General features: G+C 43.3%; 5 protein-coding genes and 1 long non-coding RNA gene across 6 annotated transcripts; 5 read left to right on the top strand and 1 right to left on the bottom strand.

Annotated features, from left to right (window-relative positions):
• The first annotated feature begins 538 nt into the window (after positions 1-538).
• LOC145707568 (uncharacterized) lies at positions 539-2568 on the top strand. The gene is made up of 3 exons (XR_014134759.1): positions 539-784; positions 831-1227; positions 1282-2568. It is a non-coding gene; the product is annotated as an uncharacterized LOC145707568 (long non-coding RNA).
• A 2549-nt stretch (positions 2569-5117) lies between these two features.
• Positions 5118-5958, top strand: LOC145709403 (uncharacterized). Its single transcript, XM_081787085.1, has 3 exons — positions 5118-5225; positions 5269-5479; positions 5871-5958. The coding sequence occupies exons 1-3, from the start codon at positions 5126-5128 to the stop codon at positions 5956-5958; spliced, it is 399 nt and encodes a 132-aa protein (XP_081643211.1). The 5' UTR covers positions 5118-5125.
• A 210-nt stretch (positions 5959-6168) lies between these two features.
• Positions 6169-8446, top strand: LOC145709402 (retinal Mueller cells isomerohydrolase-like). The gene is given in 6 exon segments (XM_081787084.1): positions 6169-6450; positions 6549-6954; positions 6995-7193; positions 7523-7767; positions 7808-7950; positions 7994-8446. Coding segments are annotated over 6 exon segments (1728 nt in total).
• Positions 8447-8510: 64 nt separating this feature from the next.
• LOC145708308 (uncharacterized) lies at positions 8511-10684 on the bottom strand. The gene is made up of 2 exons (XM_081785967.1): positions 10533-10684; positions 8511-9489 (listed from the first exon to the last, which is right to left on the bottom strand). The coding sequence occupies exons 1-2, from the start codon at positions 10583-10585 to the stop codon at positions 9117-9119; spliced, it is 426 nt and encodes a 141-aa protein (XP_081642093.1). The 5' UTR covers positions 10586-10684; the 3' UTR covers positions 8511-9116.
• Positions 10685-12029: 1345 nt separating this feature from the next.
• On the top strand, positions 12030-12737 carry LOC145708515 (uncharacterized). The gene is made up of 3 exons (XM_081786194.1): positions 12030-12417; positions 12466-12556; positions 12603-12737. The coding sequence occupies exons 1-3, from the start codon at positions 12088-12090 to the stop codon at positions 12650-12652; spliced, it is 471 nt and encodes a 156-aa protein (XP_081642320.1). The 5' UTR covers positions 12030-12087; the 3' UTR covers positions 12653-12737.
• Positions 12738-14077: 1340 nt separating this feature from the next.
• On the top strand, positions 14078-20128 carry LOC145708507 (uncharacterized). The gene is made up of 11 exons (XM_081786186.1): positions 14078-14462; positions 14911-15704; positions 15897-16072; positions 16361-16419; positions 16462-16646; positions 16801-17874; positions 17961-18625; positions 18909-19060; positions 19106-19286; positions 19329-19464; positions 19796-20128. Exons 2-11 carry the CDS (start codon positions 15060-15062, stop codon positions 19943-19945), a joined length of 3423 nt encoding a protein of 1140 aa, XP_081642312.1. The 5' UTR covers positions 14078-14462; positions 14911-15059; the 3' UTR covers positions 19946-20128.
• Positions 20129-20385: the final 257 nt, after the last annotated feature.

Here is a 20385-nt window from a genome sequence, read left to right as displayed (position 1 = left end):
TTAGCCAAGTGGTTCTGTTCGAAAATCAGTTTGAAAAACTCCTTTTTAGTAGAGAAGCATTTTGATATACATATTTCAATATTTTGTGAATACTCGGAGCGTGAACCGTTTTGAACCGCTGTGAACCGGTCGGTCAACGAAGTGGTTTTGTTTGAAAATCTGTTGGAACTACTTCTTATCAAAAAATATGCATTTTGATATGCATATTGCCGGATCTCAATCCATCCAAAGGTTTGAACCGCGACGAACCACCAGAATGACCAGCTGGTTCCAAAAATATCACCTCGATGAATTCAGTGATTACTGAGCTTCAAGAAAAGCTATCGATCGTAATCATAGCACGCCTAGAACAAAAGTTGAAATTCTTGAATCCCGTATAATTATCACGTTTTTTGAAACTTTAAAAATTATTTAAAAAATATTCCCAACTCTCACGGCATCGAGACATATATCATTCGAATCGCTAGCTTCTGCTCTTTCGATTCATATATATTTCCCTTTTGCGGCTTTCAAAAATTTTTTGTGTCCGACCCTAGTATAGACGATAATAAAATGGCAATATTTTTCTCGATGGAAAGAGTTTTGACAACAATCACAATGATTGTTTATCCCCGCAGCTTGGCCGGATTAACTCTCAACCCCAAAGAAGAAGAACAGTCTTTTCAACACACTGAAATCGAAACGCTTCTCAAAAGACTCAAGTTCAAAACTTATTTTCATCCCACTGGATGGGAGATGATCGACAAAGGGAAAAACTCAAAAGCTGATTTCGATTTTAAACAAGGTAAAGTTACATTATCACTCATTTTCCAGAACTTTTCATTGATAAGTGCTCCTTCACGAAAATTTCAAATTAGACCGTCCGCTGACTGTTACCGGCGTGTATCAAAACGATGACGGTAGTTTTTAATGCACCAAATGGTGCTTGACCGAGTCGAAAACCGCGAATACGTTCTCCAGAATACTCTCATCAAACATCAGGGTAGGGTACATGGCAATCAACTCAGAATTCCGCTCGACCGGCCATACTACGCGAGTGATATAAATATGATGTTCAAACTCTCCAGCAGCAATTACGTTTATAAAGGAGCCAACAACGAAATCATTAATTTGGTTCATGAGAAATTCAACTTGAAGAAAGGAAAATGGCATCTTCTTCCTCAGGCATATTCAATCACTTTGAGTCACAAGCCTGCGATAGCAACTGCAATCCAAAATTCAAAAGCGGTAAATTTCAATATCAATAAAAATAAGTAATTATTCTTTAATTATGCGATTTAGATGGGGTTTGAAGAAGGACAAATTTTAGACGCTGTTGAACGTTACAGAGGTAATGAAAAAGAGCGCTGAAACGCCTTAATAGGAAGAAGAACCCGAAAAAATAAACGTATTTTTCAAACACGAACTCAATTCATTTCGTAATTGAAGTTGACGTTTCATAATGTTGTTTTCGTAATAATTTATTGGCAAGCTTTCGGCATTTCGCCATCATCAGGCCACTGGCCACTTCGCTGGGTTCCCTCTCTTGCGCTCAGCTGCGCACAATTTGTGTGAAAAAGTCTCTAGACTCTTTTCATAAAATTCTCTAGACTTCGTTTTGCCGGTTACCCTTCCCCCATTTCTAACTCACTCAGGACTTGTCCTGTTTCACCGTAAGTCCTCCCTACTTTTTCTGTATCTATTGAACCATTCAGTGGCCTGATGATGGCGAAATGCCGAAAGCTTGCCAATCAATTCATTTCACCTGATTTCTTTTACTAAAAACTGTATATTTACACCCTTCAGGGGTATTTTCAAAGGCAAAACATTAACAAAAACTTACAGAATATTTAACCCGTTTAATCTTACTTGAGGAATTTGCCTGTCTCTCTCTTTGGCACACTTTAAAAAATTTCAGTATTATATTTACTGACTATTTTCACTGACTTGTTTACTACTAAGTTACAAAAATATCATATTTTAAATATGACACTGACTATTCATTTGAAAAAGTGCTTTTGTGATTTATTGGTTTATAAAAACTTTAATTTGTTGAAGATTTGCGTTTTTGTGTATAAATAACAAAGAATACATATTTTTTATAAAGTTCCGTCGAGTCATCAGAATAACGGGTGCCAGGAAAGCTGATTGGGTTGTTGAAGGAGGAACCAGTTGGTTCGTAGAGACGGTTGTTCGTATTAACTATGTATTTTTAACTATCATAAGCAAATAACTGCTGTTGCAGTAGATTCGCCCTGAATGGCAAGATTTTTAAGAGGTTTATTTTAATTATCCATGGTCGGGTTGTTCGGTGAATCTGGGCACAATTGGCGTACACAACTTCCAACTCGCCGTTCGGTGCTCGTTTCCGACCAGGTCGCTTTTTCGATCAGTTCTTATGACTTAGCAGAAGCCTTCAGCGATACGATATGTAACTTTCTTAGGCTGTGAGGGGTGTTGAGTATAATGTTCTATATGATTTGAAAGGCATTATTTAAGAATTATCAATGAAAAAGTGATCGCGTTTATCCATTTTTGGAAAAAATCCTTTGTTCTAGAAAATTTTAGAAGAAAAAATGGCGGACTTTATCCATCTGCGGAGATTATCCAATTTTGACTTTATCCATTTTGATAAACTCTGCATTTGGATAAAGTCCGCCTAAATCGAGGAATATCGTCAAACAGCATCTTCGTCCGAGCTCTCTTTAATTTCGGTTTACTCTCTTATTCTAGTTTTCAAGAGTTCAACTTATTCAACAACCAAATTCACAATTTTTTGACTTCCGGACAAGAATGCGAAGATCGCAGCGTATTTATATGACCTCTTCGATTCCGACTTCGAATTTCTACCTCGCCGACTTCATTTTTCCTCGTGCTTCTCCACGAGTTTCTCCACTCAGCTGGAAATTTCGCTCTCGAATTTCTCTTCTCCCGCTAAATTTCTGACAGTAAGCACGGGTTGATGGGGATCAAACTTTGTCGCGGAGCCGAGCTTGAAAGCGGTAGCATCTTTGGTCACGGTAGACTACGGTAGTCATAATTTTTGATGGGAGCGAAATGGCAACTCTGTTTGAGCCTGCACTTTGGTTGCTTTTTGCGAAGCGGACGAGTTAATTCTGGAGAAAAAGAGCATGTTTGTTCTTTGGCGAACGTTCACGCAGCAGCGTTCGGGAAAGAATGTAAAGGTCGGAGAAAGCGAATGAAATATTTGTTCTTTGGTGGTCGCTTGCTCCTTAAAATAAACAACTGACTGGTTCTGCTTTCAAAGTGGTTACCTCAGCAAAGAGAGCAAAGATGATTTCGTTTCTATTTTTGACTTTGCTGGTCCTCGTTTTCGGGCGACTGCTGCAAATTTGGCTGAAGTACAAATTTCACCCGATTCCGAGCTTTCCATTCTCCTTGCAAAAAGCTCAAAACGCGAAAGACCTCGCCGAAGCCTTCAAAAGGGAAATTTGCCAAAAATCTTTCGCCCTGAGCTGTATCCCTTTTCGACTTATAGGAATGGCTTATAGCAAGTAGTTATCCAAAAATCGGCCAAGAGCACAAATTTAAGGGAACGCCCCTCTTATGTCCTCGAATGTCCAAAATGTCTCCGAATGTCCTCAAATGTCCCGAATGTACCCGAATGTTTCGAATGTCCCCGACTTTTTACTACATTCGGGACATTCGGGGACATTCGGGACATTTGAGGACATTCGGGACATTTGGGGACATTCAAGACATTCGGGGACATTTTGGGACATAACAAACGTCTACCAATTTAAGCCTTGAAGCAATTTTTACATGATCACGGATTTCGACTTCATGAAGGAAGCGTTCGCGCAAAAGGAGCTTTCGAATCGAGATTACAACGCGAAGATAAAAGTCGACACGGAAAGGAATGTCAAACACTACGAGATGGACAAACAGGCTCTGGAAATACTGGGCGCAGAGGACCAGCTGATCAAGAATGGCCCGGGATACAATTCAGGACTGGCGGATGGGCCTTACGATGACTTCCACAGAAAGTTTCGAACAATTTGGTACGAAACGACGAAAAAACTCACCGGGCGGAACCGAATCATCGAAATAATCGAGCAGAGCTCCGAGTCCGTGAATCGCATTCTCGGCCAAAAGGAAGCTCGGAAGAAGGCATCGACCCCAAAGCGGTTTTCGTAAATGGCACTATGAATGTCATCACAGGCCTGGGCTCGGCAACCTGTGTAGAAAACCTGAGTCAGGGTCTGAAAGAGCTCAAATGAAAAGCCGCGCAGAATGAAAATACTACCATTACAATCTATCAAAAATTCTAGCGCGGCTTTTCATTTCAGCTCTTTCAGACCCTGACTCAGGCTTTCTACACAGGTTGCCGAGCCCAGTCACAGGCTTTGCTTTCGGAACAACTTTCGACTTTGACGATCCAGGTGATAATTCTTAAGTTCTCGAGTCCTGACGAAAATTTAGTGTTCAAGATGCTAGAAGAGCAAATGAAGATTGTGTTTGAAACAATCGTTCCGGTTCTTTTAAAGAAAACGGCGGCTGGCAAATTGCCTCTTTTCATTTCACAAAATCCTCTTTACCAAATGATCTGGAAAGCGACCTTGGACAAGTACTACGGAGCGCACAAGAAGTTCAATCAGTTCTGCTTCGAAAACGTCGTCAAGCACAGAGAAACGCTCGACAAGAGCAATCCAAGGGATTTTTAGGTAACAAAAGGGGCCCATTTATATGTTTATTTATTTTCAAGATATGATCCTTATTGAGGCGGAAAATGAGCCGCGGCTGGGCTTCGACGTCGTCGCTGGAACTGCTCTTATCATTTACGCTGCTGCTAGCGACACTCTTGCGTGAGTATTCACGAAAAAATGAACTTGTCAGTCGATGTTTGAAGGAATACCTTGACTTGGTTGTGCGCAGTTCTTTCCGACCGGCCAGAAGTGCAAGACAAAATGCATCGAGAAATCATGAATTCGCTGGAGACAGATAATGATATCAAGAAGGAAAACTGACATCGGGGTTCGAAAACTTTACTTTTTCCTGATTGATTATTATAACTAAATTAGTAATAATATAATAAAATATAATATAATATAATATAATATAATATAATTTTTTACCTTTTTTGAACCCTTTTCGCCCATATACAAGATCCGTTCTGCTCGAAAACATGCGATTGAATCCAGCTGCTCCTGAAAACATCCCGCATCAGGCTTCAGAAGACATGGTCGTCGACGGCGTTTTGATTGAGAAAGGATCCACGCTTTACGGTTAACTTTCCTTATCTTTTTATTCTCTGAAAATGATTGTTAGCCTCGATGGCTGCTGTCTTCGCGAACCCAGCGAACTTCCCTCAGCCAGACAAGTTCATTCCCGATCGCTTTCTCAAGAATGGGGAGTACGTTCACGACATGCGCGTTTGCAGCTTTTCTGTTGGACTGAGGAACTGCATTGGAAAACAAATCGCCATCGAAGAGCAGTTTATTTTCGCCACGAACATTGTTCGAGAATATCGACTTGTCAGGTTCGAAATCTTTGTACTTTTGCTCAGAGTTGCAAATTTGCTGAGCTGCGTGAGCTGAGCTAACTGAGTGAGCTGGGCAGTCGCTCAGCTCAGCTCAGTGAGTTTTAAAAATGAGCTGATCTGCTCAGCTCAGCTCGGACAATTATCACTAAGCTCAGCTCAGCTCAACTTCCTTAAAAAGGCCAGCTCAGCTCACCTCAGCTCAGACAATTATCATTGAGCTCAGCTCAGCTCAGCTCTAATGAGGGTCCGCTCAGCTCAGCTCAACTTCATTAAAATAAGGCCAGCTCATCTCAGCTCAGAGAAATTTCTACTCAGATCAGCTCAGCTCAGCAAAAATAAAGCAAAATTTGCAACAATGCTTTTACTTGGTCTATATTTTGTTACCTAGAACGGCTGGAAATATGGACATTGCTGAAGACTTGTCAATGCGTTTTCCGAAATTTTCCATGATGCGATTTGAGAAGCGAGAAGAATAAATTCTTGAAGATGTTTATTAAAATTTTATTGTAATGTAAGCTTGGCCTGTAAGTTGGATAAGAACAGTGAGTTCAAAAGTGAGGTCATTTTTGGATAACTCAGAACCGAAAATAGCTTAAATAAATGGCTCTGCAAATAGCAATTTCGGGCAGAAAAAGGGCAGGAGAAAAAAAATGATCTCACAATTAAGAGTTTGCATAAAAAGAAACATGCTGGGCATTTTGTGTTGTTTTTTTCTCGGCAACGGTCGCGCTGATGATCAGGTCTCGTACACTGAAGATGCTGGCGGGCTGTTCAGGACAATGGAGGAGCATCCGGAGCGAGTCAAGCTTGAGAACATAGTTGGAGAAGTGCCGACTTGGCTGGAAGGATCGATGTTTAGAAATGGGCCCGGGCAGTACGAGTACGGAGACGATCGGTTCAAGCATATCTTCGATCCGTCGGCCATTGTCCAGAAAATAGCATTCGAAAACGGAGAAGTCTTCTATCAGGTACTGTTATTCAGAAAATACTAGAAAAGTTGACTCGAAAAATAAATACTGTTGGCTGAAATTAACTCTTCCTTCCTTGAATAAAGCTTCGATTGTAGAGCAAATTCATCGAATCGACTCATCGACTTGCAAATGAAGAAAAGGGCGAGATAGTTTTTACGGAAATGGGAACCTGGGCGGAGCCGGAGAACTACGAGGATCTCTCTGGGGCTGAGCTGCAGCGCGCTCGCTGCTCGCATCTGGACGAGTCCTTTCCTTCGGACAACACGGTCGTTTCTCTTTACCCGATTCACGGCTGGATGGTCGGCTTCACCGAGTCGCGAATGGTCACTCTCATCGATCCATTCACGCTGGAGACGAAGCACATTTTAGACTTGGCCGATGTCAAGCCGGAGGGATACTTCATCGTCACCGTCCTAGCTCATGGATCCTTGGACGCCAACGGGGACTTCTGGACAATGAGCGTCGGCATCTACAACGAGCCCTACGCTTTCCTCCCAAAAAGTAACACCGCTTTCGTCAACAATAAAAACATGAGTTTCAGCTGCTTATGGCACTCTCAAAATCAGAAACGCAATGCGAGACGCGAAAAATCCGTTTTCTTACCAAGCCACTCCGGAAGAGTTTCTTGCCTCGATCGAGTTTGGCGACTTCTTGTTCAATGAAGATGAACGAGACAACACCGTCAGATATTTTCACATGTTTGTCCAGACGACTGATTTTCTCGTTCTTCCCGTTACAAGGTAAATCAACTGCTGCCGCCTAGTGCCGCTTAATGTCGCCAAGTGCGGAATCGTGCCGCCTAGTGCCGCCTAGTTCCGCCTTGTGCCCCTAGTGCCGCCTAGTGCCGCATCTTGTCGCCTAATGCCGGCTAGTACCGCCTAGTGCCGCCTAATGCCGCCTAGTGCCGCCTAGTGCCGCCTTGTGCCCCTAGTGCCGCCTAGTGCCGCCTAATGCCGCCTAGTGCCGCATCTTGTCGCCTAATGCCGGCTAGTACCGCCTAGTGCCGCCTAATGCCGCCTAGTGCCGCATCGTGCCACTCAATCAAATTGTCCATAGAAGCTTTCTTTAGCATGGAACTTGATCCGATAAAAATGCTCGATTCTTGCAAAGAAGGAAAACCACCAATGGACATGATGTTTTACAACGAAGAAAAAGCCGGATACTTCAAAATTTTCGACAAAAAGAATCTAAAGTGGTTTCCAAAAACGTTCGCGAGCGACGCTTTCATGCAGATTCACATGATTCAAGCTTACCAAGACGGCGACAAAATCATTCTGGATACGTGTGAAACGCCCAAAGGAGATCTCATGATGGGTAAGCAAACAAAAGGCCGTTCCCTTTCAACTGTCTCTAGCGTATTACCTCGATACAGTCAATTCGACTGGACGAGCGCTGCAGGAAGTGCACGAAAGCATGCTTCCAATCGGAATTCCCGTCCGATACGAGTTTTCAACGGATGACCTGCTTTCCAAGACTGAAGAATATGTCGAGCCCAATGCAAGTGTTGAAACCCAGCGAGCGCGTTTTATCCTCAATTTAGGTCTTGTTCGAGGCAGATATGGTCGATTGGCCGATGTACACCGCCGCTGGAACTGATTTTCCGATGATCAACTTTGATTTTGCTGGAGTCAAATATGATCACTTTTGGTCTCTTGGCATGGGAAACATTATGGCAGACAGGCTCTATCACTCGCAAATATCTTCCAAAAAAGATTTGTCTGGAGAGAGGTCAGTTTTCAACGCCGTCTTTTCCTGATTAAAAACTTAGGCTGGCTACTCGCCTTCTGAACCGTTCTTTGTCTCCCGCCCTGGCGCCGAGTCCGAAACTGACGGCGTTTTATTATCCCTGGTGTCCGCTTTTGAAGGACACTCTGATCTTCGTCCCTTTGTGCTTATTCTTGAACCTGTGGAAATGACAGAAGTAGCAAGAATTTGGCTCCCGGAAGATTATGATATTTCGGTCTCTTTTCATGGCACTTTTGTCAAACACTGAGAAATATTCAACTTTTTAAATACATTTCATTTTCTTGTGTCTTTTTAGTATCAAAGGCTGTAGATTTTTTGAAAGAAAAAGAATTGTTTATTCGGATTACATTTTTTCCAATAAAGAGAGAGTAGATAAAAGAGTAAAATAAAAGGGTAAAATCGTAGTCATTCCATTTCGTGTCCATTGCCGTATTTCTGAAAGGTGGAGAAAGTTCACTTGTCCGGATTCATCGCGGTCACTGCGCGGACGACGTCTCCATCGACCGACTTCAAAAGTTCAACCACCCATTCGCCCTCGAAGCCGAGCTCGTTCATTTTGGCAATCGCTTCTTTCATCTTTTGCTGCTTCAATTCGGCGCTGACGTCTTCGAAGTCGTCTTGAGCTGGATTGGAGGCTTGTTTCTCGCTCTGAGTCGCTGAAGTGTTCGTTTGAGTAGAAGTCATTGGTTTGTCGTTTGTTGTAGTTGAGCTTGTAGTGCTTGTACTTGTGACTGTAGCGCCGTTGCAGGTGACCGTTCCGTCTGCGTGTTGGATCGGGATCACTTCTCCAGTCGTGGAAGAAGAAGCGGAAGAGCGGCCTCCTTCAGGCGCCATGATTCGGTTGAAATGAGAATGAAAGTTGTTCAACAGCGATTCTAGCGGTTGCCCCGCCGCAGCCGCAGCACGAATGGAAGACATCATGTTCTTCTTGCACTGGCGCTCGTGGATCTTCTGGATCTTCTTCTCCATCTTCGCCGGGTCTTTCCAGTCGTTGTTGTTTCCTTGGGCTCCTTGGTTGGCGCGGCCTTTTGGGCGGCCGGTGGTGGTGGCGGCTGGGGAAAACGGACGATCAGTTTGAAGAGCTTGTTTTCTCCTTGTTGGTTTTGGAAGAAATTGACGGCTTCCTTCATTTCCTTGTCGGAGGAGAACTGGACGTTGTCGCCTTCTTCGTCAGTCCACAAGAATCGAAGAGTCGTGTCCGCGGTCAGATCGTCGTAAAGCATGATCACTTGGTCTTTGAGGTGCTGAAACGAGTCCAGTTTCTCGAGGAAAAAGCGTCGGATCTCCTTTCTAAAAGAAAATTAGATCATTTCGGGTTTTATTTTTTCGATAGTGGATGAATGAAAATGACATTCTCGGGACCAAATACTGACCCCCATGTTTCTTGTGCTTATCTTAAAGCCCGTGATCTGGGGAGTCGAATGGTATAGGTTATGGGTGTTAGTCATCAACTATGACGTCATAGTGCTACCCCATTGGTCAAAACCTATGTAGTGCTCTAATTTTTAAATGAGCTTATAAAAGTATATTGATCTTGGGCTCATTAGAAAAAGCAGCTCGAGATCGAGGTCGGGAGAGCAAAATCGCGGTCAACCACCCGGTTAACCACGTGGTAAAAATTTTAAAACCGGCCGGTTAACCGCGATTTAGTGCTCCCGACCTAGATCTGGAGTTCCTCTTTCGAATGAGCCCAAAATCAACGTAATCTTATATGTCCTATAAAAAGTTATTGCACTACATAGGTTTTCCCCATAAGCCCCTTATTTCGACCAAAATAACGTCATTATCTATGACTCAGACCCTGTGTAACATACCATTCGACTCCTCAGATCACGGGCTTTCAGATAAGCACTAGAAACATGGGGGTCATGATTTGGGGGTGTAGGGCGGCTACGTTCGAAATTTCGAACGCCGTTCGAGATTTTTCGAACGCCGTTCGAAAAATGTCTGAAATTGCTTATAAAAATGAGCTCATATGCGCTCCGCGCCTGATTTGTAAGTTAACTCTCTCATAATGATGCCAAGTTCTTTTTCTTACACGATTTTAATAATTTCAGCTCATATTATGATAAAGATTTTTGGAAATTTCGAACGGCGTTCGAAAAATCGGCCCAAAACGGATTTCGAACGTAGCCGCCCGCCACCCTGATTTGGTCCCGAGAATGTCATTTCTCGATTCTTTCGGAAATAAAAATATGGAAAAAACAAAATTTACTTCCTAGATCAAAAATTTTAGCAACTAAAAAGGTACTTTTGAATTTTCTATCGAAAATTTTCAAAAATTAAAAAATTAAGGGTGTCTCTATTTTTAAAATGAAAGCGGTTTTTCTTACCTTGGAAGGACTTCCTCAGAAGGACCTCGATGAAGAATCACTTTTACTTGCATCGCGATTTTTTTCGATCAATTTGTTAATTGCTCTTTTGCGAGAAAAAGTTGGTTTGAAAACAAGTGGTGGATGATCCTTCAGCGCGAGCTCTTTTTATGCGATCGGTAGGCTGCTCTGGGCGGTGTCGCCATTCAATACTCAGCTTGACTCAGATTCACTCCGATGACGAGCGCTTTATTCATTCTGTTACTCACTGGCTTCACTGGAACCTGAATGTCTGGAGGGAGAAATAAATGCATAATTTATTTAACGACGTATTTTGTTTTGCTCGATATTATAACTGCGTAGCTACTGGTACCAAGTGGAATGTAATTTGAAATGCAGTTGTTTGAATTTATGGGATGTTTAACCCCGGAAATGATTGTTAAACGTGCTTCAGGGCGAAATCGGTTGACCAAAATCTTTCGAAGAAATGGCTCGTCCTTTGGGTCTAAAGGTTATCGTCGATAACTTATCGACGGAATCAGAAAGATTTTCATTGGCGCGTTGATCAACGGGGGCAGGCTCGAAAAATTTTGAGACCTGTCGGCGACCAACCAGTCCAACCAAACTGAAAAAAGAATTAAGGCTATAACGTCTCTTTTGGCCTCTCTGGAAAACGGACTTCCCTTGGTCGATTTCAAAAATTAAAAAGGCTCATATACTCAAAATCTATCGTAGATTTCAGAAATGCGATCAAAAATTTTTTCTTTTGAAATTTTGGCTTTATAATCATTTAAAAAACGCCATTCGGATTTCCGAAGAATTTTACCATTACAGAGGTAGACTTTTTCGATCAATTAATAGATTAAAGCCTTCTCTACAATCCCTACGGAAAAATTCTTCGATATCTATTCAATTTTTCATTCTAGCGCCATGTTAGTGCCTGAGGATAAAAATGCGCGTGGACGCGCTGCGCGGAGTGCTATCCTCCAGGCCAAAAGAGAGCGCTGTTGGCGAGCGTGTGAGTCAAGCGATTCATCGCGCTCTGATTGGCCGCGTGGATCTCAAGCGTTCGTCTATAAACAAAAGAGATTTAAAAGAAGAGAGAACTATAATCATAATTTAGGCAATTTCTTGATATTTTTTCCATAGGGATCATAGAGTTTGCCCTATTTAATATTATTATCGGATTAATTTTACCTCATAGCTTCCAGTTTTCTTGGAAAACCGAATGGCGATTTTTGAATGATTCTAGAGTAAAAATTTACGGAAGAAAAGTATTTTTGATATCATTTTTGAATTTTTAGGAGAAAACAAGTATATTTGTCTTTTATATTTTTGAAATCGACCAAGGGAAGTCCGTTTTCCAGAGAGGCCAAAAGAGAGGTTATAGCCTTAAGAGAAAAAGTTTGATAAAATGAATGGATTTTTGATAAAGTGAGGGAGAAAGAAAACAAAAAACAAAAGAAGAGGTAAGTTATTGTAACAACTATGTCTACTAACTATTGGTTTTTAGAAAAGAAGGGAGGGAAGCCAGAATGAGAACCATCTCCCGTTCAGCTACTCGGCTTACCCACAGATGTACTTTCCTGTGGGCCAGCCACAAGTTGTACAGCCTGCTGGGTATCACGGACACCAGATGGTTCACACTGGCTACGATACACGAGGCTGTCCGACTTTCACTTCGATGCCAAATCTGGCGATGCCGACCTCCTACGCTCAGCCGAATGTGATGCCGCCTGGCTACCCTCGCTTGTCGACGTCAATGTCTCATCCTCACGGATTGGTGATGCCGCATTCTACGCCACCTAAGCAACATCCGCGTAGCTTGTCTTCGGAAACTGTGGCGAAGAGAAAAGAAACACAGCCACTTCCAGACTGCATCGTGTCTACGGATCAGGAAATGCCGGTAAGTACTAATTCATCACAATATTAAAAATTATCTTATTTTTTCAAGACTGCAATCGACATGCAAGAATTGTGGCGACCTGGGAGAAAATCATCGATGACACGACTGACCAAGTCCTTCCACGATCTCTCAACGAAAGGTAAAATAATAATCAAAATTTTGAAATTTTCAACATTTATTTCTAGACAAGGAATGGGAAGGGTTCCGATCACCAAGAGGCAGCCACTATTTTTAGAAGATCGAGAGAAAGAGATCACTATTTCACCTTATCACTGCACTCTAACCTTTTCCGTCTTATCTTTTAATAAAGAAATTTTTACATTAAACCATGTTTATTTCATAACTTTATGCATTGAAGGGAAATAATAAATCCAGACCGCAAGTTTCCAGACCTTTAGCGAAGATGAGAATGAAAAAAGTGCGCACATTCCATTGGGGTTGACTAAGGGATGACTGGAATGTCTTCAACTTGTCCGTATCGATTAATCTGGCCTTATTTGCTTGCAACACTTGGAAAGCGAGGCGCGTCAATCCCTCTTTCAGCCGGATTTCGAAGCAGAAATCGTCAATGATCGAAAATGATCGTCTTTTTGGCGAAAATCGAGCTGATCGGGGGCTCGAGCTGGCCGCGGGCGCCCTATTCTGCGCTCTCTCTCCCGTTGAGTAAATGAATCACCCTAAACCAAGCTCCGAGGAAGCATTTTCATCGAGCTTCTTTCAATAAATCCACACGCCCTTTTTTTATAATTTTCAAAATTCGAACATTTCAAAAGAGAACTGAGAAGAATCAGCTTGTCAAAACCGCCGCCGAGAAAGAAAAGAAGAAAAAGAAAACGCGAAAAATTAAAATCCGAAAACATTATTTGTCGAAAATAACATGAGAGAGCCTGAACAAACAGAAGTCAGAATACAGAAGAATTGATGGAACTCGCCGCTAGAAAGGAATTTGTGGCGAAAAATTTGTTTTTTTGTTAAAAAAATTGGATATTTTTATCCTTTTACGAATTAAAAGCGACGCCCTTAAGTTTTCTATTAAAAAGCTCTCGAATTCTTCATCTAGTAATGTAGTTGGCTCGGCAACCTGTGCAGAAAACCTGAGTCAGGAGCTTTAATAAAAATCCGCGGCTTTCCCAAAATTTAAGCCGCTATAGCGCATATGCGGCTTATTTTTAAGAAAGCACCAGCGGGTTTTCATTAAAGTTCTTTCTTAACCCTGACTCAGGTTTTCTGCACAGGCAGTCAACCCAAGTTCAGTACTTGATGAAAAATTTAAGATGATTTTTAAAAGAAAAATTAAGGGTGTCGCGACTCACAATGCAAAAATCATTTAAAAACAGAGTGTTTGAAATTGTCATCATTTAGTTTTCTTGGCAGTAATTTCGGCTAAAAACGGAAAAGACAATATTCTCACGCATTTTTGAGCCACTATAAAAGCAATTTCACTGCCGAGAATGGCTCTTTTCACGAATCGAAGAGCACATAAACGCCGATCCTGGCGAAAAGGGAAGAAGGGGATTTCTCCTCTCTGGAAATGCTGGCACAGGAAAGACTACTTTTCTGGCCGAGCTTTGCTCACCGTTATGGGCTCTTTTTTCTTCGAATTAAGGCTGTACCCTACGTTAAAACCTGAGTTATGATGCGCAAAAAGCTTTGAGAAACCCCTGACTCAGGCTCAGACACAGGCGAGCCTAAAGGGTAGATGTCAAGATAGTCCAAAAGCGAAAAGTATAGCTAGTTTCCATTTGTCACTTTTCAAAGAGGAAGACAGTGACAGGCGTTGTCGACTTTGTAAATTAGTAAATTAAATAGTGGCGAGTCCATTTGAAAGACAGTTGCGAACGACAGTTGCCGCTCTAGAATCGCCTCCGCCATCGTGGCCCACCACTTCGTCAGCCCCTTCCAGCCCAGAACGCGCAAGCTCTCAGTCTTCCTCAAGTCCGTCTCGAGCCAGCTCAAAACTAAATTTGCTCCCCTCGGCGAGTTGCCAACCAGCGCCAATGGCGACGTTCGATCCATTGCTAATTCCTGGCATTCAGCCCTTGCAGGTAATCTCATAATACTTGAAGATTTGAAATAAGGGCATCACTATGCTATTTTCAAAAACCTTAACCCTAGTTCTTTGAAATCGGCTTTCAAAAAAGGCAGAGAAAAGATTTGAAATAGCGAGTGCTACCCCCTTAAATCCAAAGCTCTGATTATTCAATCAATAATCTTATATCGTCGCGCTTGGATTTATTGACTGTCAGCGTTGACAAGCCTCATTCTCAAGGTCAACAGAGTAATTAAAAACGAAAGAGCCCTGGCAATTTTTATTCGCAATAAAGATCTTAAGAAACGTCTCGTAAATGATCTACGACTTAACATTAATTGAACATCATCAAGCTATCGTTATATTTCTTATGACTTTTCCTATAGTTTTAGCTGGTGACCCCCTTAAGTTTCATGTGAATAACTTAAGGGCGGAGCGAGAATTCTCTAAAAAACTGATTCTAGCGCTACCAACTCCTCCCCAGCGACATTTATTGGTGATAGACGGGCTGGAATTGTCGACAGATATCTTCAGCGTTGTGAGCAACTTGAACTTGCCAAGCTGGCTCTCGGTGGTGTACTCAGTGGCGAAGGGACACAAAAGATCGCGCGAGATGATCAAGCTGCTTGACAAGCTGCTTCAAAAAGTAACTCTAGACGACATTCGCAAAGACCCAGTTTGCAAAGACTCGCAACAGTACATCCTCCGCCGCCTCGAGTCCAACCAGAATCTTCGCAGCGCGGTGAATCGAGACAATGCCGAATTTCTGAGCCAGTTGCACATTAAAGCTTCCGGTTGCTTTCTGTACCTGGAAGTCGTTTTGGACGGCATCGCTTCAGGTCTAGTTGGATTGCGCCAAGTTCGAGACATTCCAGGCACCCTGAGTGGCCTCTGGCTTTGGCTGATTCAGCTGCTCTTCGCGAAAAAAGACTTTGGAAAAGTTCGCTCAATGCTGGAAATCCTCGCCGCAGCTGGCTCCCCAATGAATACGAAAACGCTGGCCGAGGCGGCGAAAATGTTGAAACCGTCAACAGAAGAAGCGGACGTGGAAAAACGACTGGGCCTTTTGAAGCCGCTGATTTATAAAGACGCCTCTGGCTGGATACCGATTCATTCCTCCTTTCTCGCCTGGTGCCAGGACGTCAAGTACTCTACCTCCAAGTTTCTGTGCGATGTCACCAAGGGACATTTGGCACTGAGCACTTATTATGCAGTTCAATGCGCGCAAATGAGAAACTCGCAAAATTCAGAAGTAAAGGTAAAAGTCCAATTAAAATTACTGAGTCAAGGCTCGACAATCTCTGAAGAAACCTGAGTCAGAGTTCACAAAGAGTTCAAAGTTCTTGTGAAGCCCTGACTCAGGATTTCTACAGAGGTTGCCGAGTTTAGACTGGCGCTGCCAGAAACGGAAAAACTCTTCCTTGATTTCAACAAGCATAAGTTTTTTCAGGAGTCAGGAAATTCGAAATACAAGCGCCTGACGGAGCAACTGTTGGATCACGTGCGCCACACGAAATTCACGGAAGCAGAGTTGACCTTGCTGCTCGTCTCAGTGGGGGCAGAGCGCGAGGTCGTTAGATTTATGGACATGTTGGCTGGCAACTCGCTGCAGGACTCGGAGTGCAGGCACGGCTCATTTCGATTTAGGCTTGATTCACTTGCAAATTGAATCTATCTCCTTCTCTCTCTCGTCAAATGGGGTTTTCTAAGTCCCATGTATCTTTCTTTGAATTATTCATTCACTTTCTCTGCTTCGCCTCTCGCTCATTTGCACTACGCTCAAATCATAACATACATACAGCCACGCACGCCAGATTTGCCAGATTTGAAGCAGTTCAATTCACTAGTTTTTATCTACAAAAATGGAGAGAAGGTTATTGACATGTCTTTATGTCCGATTTTGAGCCCTTGTAGACTAACGACTCTTGCCACTCGTGGAGAGGAGGCCCAGATCGTCCAGCTTCTCGATTTAGGTGAGATTTTATGTGGGTTTTACTGGGTTAAATTTTTAATAGGTTTCGATGCAAACGGAACGCAAAAAGACGCAGAGCCGACGCTGGTGCCGCTGGTCGCAGCGGGCAAATTCGGAAGCAAGAAAATGGTTGAACATTTGATCAACAACGGCGCCGACCCGCTGCGATGCGAGTTCCCAGCCAAGCAAAATTTCTTTCAATCAGCAGCTCAGCATGGACACATTGAGGTGATCGATTTTATTCCTTTTATTTTTATATCTCTCATTGATCATCTGGACTGGAGCGTTTTTTTACGGATTTGATGGTGCATTTTTTTGATGACCCAGAGAAATATTCAAGAGATTTGTTTTCTGGAAATAATTTTTCAACCTTTTTGTTTAGATAATCGAGTGGGCAAGGACGAATTTCAAAGTAGAAACGCTCGTCAAGTTGCTCAAGGCGAAAGACGTTGAAGGTCGCTCTGCGCTGCGGCTGGCCTGTTGGCAAGGTGAGCTCGAGGTCGTCTCGCTGCTAGCCACGATGTCAGCGACGGCGGGACTCTCGCTCGATGAAGTGGACATCGAAGGACGATCCTGTCTCTTCGCGGCGACATACACTCAGACCGTCGACGTCGTCAACTGCCTTTTGGAAAACAAGTGCGATCCGAACCTGGCCGATCGGGAGTCGAGAACGCCGCTGTCGATCGCAGCGCTTCAGAACCAGCCAGAGCTCTGCAAAATGCTCCTGGCGGCCGGGGCAGACGTCAATTTACCCGACATGGATGGATTAACCGCGCTCCACGTCGCTTGCTACGAATGTCACGAAAACATCGTCGAAATCCTGCTCGACGCAAAAGCCAGCGTCGACAAACAAGACAACTCGGGACTCTCGGTTCTCATGTCCGCAGTAATTACTGGAAACGAAAGTATTGTCAAGCGAGTGTTGGCAGCGGGCGCGAGTTTAAGCCTCCTCGACGGCGACTGCAGAACCGTTCTCAGTCTGGCCGCGCAGCAGGGGCACGTCAACTTGGTCAAAATGTTTTTGGAAAAGGGACTGGACGAGTCGCACTCGGACAACATCGGCTGGACGCCGCTGCACTTGGTCGCGGCGGAGAACCACGTCAAGTGCTGCGAAGCTCTGCTAGAATTCCGAACGAATCCGGACCAGCGAGACAACGACGGACGAACGCCGCTGATCGTCGCGGCGATGGAAGGCCACACGGAAATCATGAAATCGCTGCTCGACGCGGGAGCAGACCCAGACATCCAAAGCTACGAAGGTTTCAGCGCGCTGCGCTTCGCGACGCTGGACAATCAACTCGAATCACTCAACATCCTCGTCGACGCAATGGCGGACGTGGACAGCATCGATCCAGATGGAAGGTCGATTTTGTACTCGTGCGTCTTGGATCAAAACGAAAAAATGGCCAAAGAGATTTTGCGGCAGGGAGCGGATCCTGAATCGCAGGATATGGAGGTAAGTTCGTTCTAATGCGCTCACCAGGTTTTTTATGGAGAAAATTGAGGGTTTTTTTCTTTCTAAAGATCTTAATGAATTTTCAGGGACGACGGCCGATCCACGTGGCCGCCTGGCAAGGGATGACTTCGATCGTGAAAATGCTGATCGAACACGGTGCGGATCCGAACTCGATCGACGCGGAAGGAAGGACAGCGATGCAAAACGCTTCTTGGCAAAATCACGTGAGCGTTGTCGAGCTACTCGTCGCCAAAGGAGCCGCGATCGATCAATTCTGTCACCAAGGGGCAACTCCGCTCTGCGTCGCCGCCCAAGAAGGACACATCGAGACTTGCGAGGCGTTGATCCGTCTTGGCGCGGATCCGCACCAGCCGGACAATTGCGGACGAACGCCACTGCGCGTCGCGGAAAAAGCTGGTCACACGGCCCTGCTGAAAATTCTCAAATCCGTTCAGTCGCAATTTTCGCCGATTGTTCCGATCAAACCAGTCGAGCATTCGGCCTTCAGCAAATCGAATCAGGCTGGCTCGTCGATCAACTCGGGAAAGATCTCGCAGGCGGAGTCGTCCGGCTTCGTTTCCGATCAAAACCAAGAAATCATCAATTCGCCGAGAAACAAAAAGAAACAATCCGTGCTGCAGAAGAAGCTGAACGCGGCTCAATACGATATGACGAACAGAACGGAGTCCGAATGCGAATACAACTTCGCCGACGAGATCAAATCACTTACACTTCCAAAATCATTCAGAAGGTGATAATCTACAGTAATACCAGTATAGTAGTCATCTAGGGACATCTACAAATGTCTAGGGACATCTTCAAATGCCTACAGACATCTGTAGACATCTAGAAATAACTGTGCACATCCGTAGACATTTGTAGACATCTACAGATTTCTGTTAATATCTTTGGACATCAGTTTACATCTAGAGGGAACTAAAGACTACTTCAAACATTAAGAGATCAATAAAGACATTTGAAAAAGTCAACAGACATTTGGAGACATCTGTGGATCTTTTTTTAATTCTTTTCAGATCGACAATGAAATTAAACGAGCTAGACACTGGCGAAAGTACGAGAAAGCCGACGAAAACGAAGAATAACTTGATAAAAGTCATCACAGAAGATAATAGCAAAAATTCCGAGAAAAGTTCAATTTCACTCAATTCCAGTCACGCATCTAAAGGTTTCCATTCTCCACGAGTTCCACACTTTTACCTTGCTTTTTCAGTTTCGAATTCAAATCTGAGCAGCTCTTTCCAAAACGGCAGTATCAATCAAAGCGCAAATTCAATAACGTCGTCGAATTGCACGACTCCGGCGAAAAGCTCCGAAAGCGGGGCGAAGATGAGGCGATCGAATTCGATGAAAGGGCGCATTTCGCAACTTTCGAAAAGAGTTTCGAAAATCAGGTAAAGACGCGTTTCTGAAATTGGTGCTAAAAGTTGCGATAGTTTAAACTTCAAAGCGGACAAGTCGACGAATTCGGACGATTTGAGCGAAGATGTGCTTAGTTTCAAGCGGTGTACTGACAAGGCGCGGATTAACCTTGCTCCGGCAGTCAATCCGCATCAGCTCTCGACAAACAAGGTAAGAATCACAGTAAAACACAGTTTAGAGTAAACTTCAATGTCTCTTGCTGCTAGAAATGTCCGGTATTGTCTACAGATGTCCCTAGGATGCAGAGAAATGTCTATTTGTCAGTAAAGATGTCGATTAATTTCTTCAATGTCCACAAATGTTCCTGGATAACGGCAGACGACATTTACCATCATGACATGAATAGACATTTCAATACATTTCAGGGACATCTGTAGACAAGAAGCGACATTAGTACACAGTTTCAGCAACAGACGTCTTTAAATAACGCGAAATATCAACTGTAGACATTCAAGGCTATATCTAACTGTATTCTTCCCAGACACCGATCACAGAGAAGCTACCGGCTTACATGATCCCAAGCGGGAACGAAGCTCAAGAAACGATGGAATTCGAATGCGACAAACGCACGGCAGCGCGCCTCCACGTCGACCAGATGATCAGCCAGTCTCTGAGAAGAGCGAAAAGATGATAAAAATGCATTTCGCTGATTCTAAAAGTTTGGATCTGAATTCTGTTCGCAACTCTTTGCACTCTTCTTTATTCACAAATAATATTAATATTCCAACTCACGGCCCTGTAACGAGTCTCACGCTACGATTGCTAATTTATTCCGACTGTATAAACGCAAGTTAATACATTACACATCTCCTGACTTCCAAAGGAAAAACAAAAATGATACTGATAGAGACATCTGAGGCGATCTTTTGGCGTCTTCTGACACTTTGAGATATTTACAGATGTTTTTACTGATATTTTCACATCTATCATCTTCACTAGATATATGATGAGATTAAGAGACATCTGTCGATGCCTATAGGTACCTAAAAATTTTAAAAACCTCCTAAGACTTCTATAAACATCTATATACATTTAACGACATCTATAAATATCTGTAGACATCTATAGGTT

This window comes from Oikopleura dioica, chromosome XSR (genome assembly GCF_907165135.1).
Source record: "Oikopleura dioica chromosome XSR, OKI2018_I68_1.0, whole genome shotgun sequence".
Taxonomy (NCBI): domain Eukaryota; kingdom Metazoa; phylum Chordata; class Appendicularia; order Copelata; family Oikopleuridae; genus Oikopleura; species Oikopleura dioica.
The sequence above is the reverse complement of the archived record's forward strand: the minus strand, read 5'-3'. Positions and strand labels throughout refer to the sequence as shown.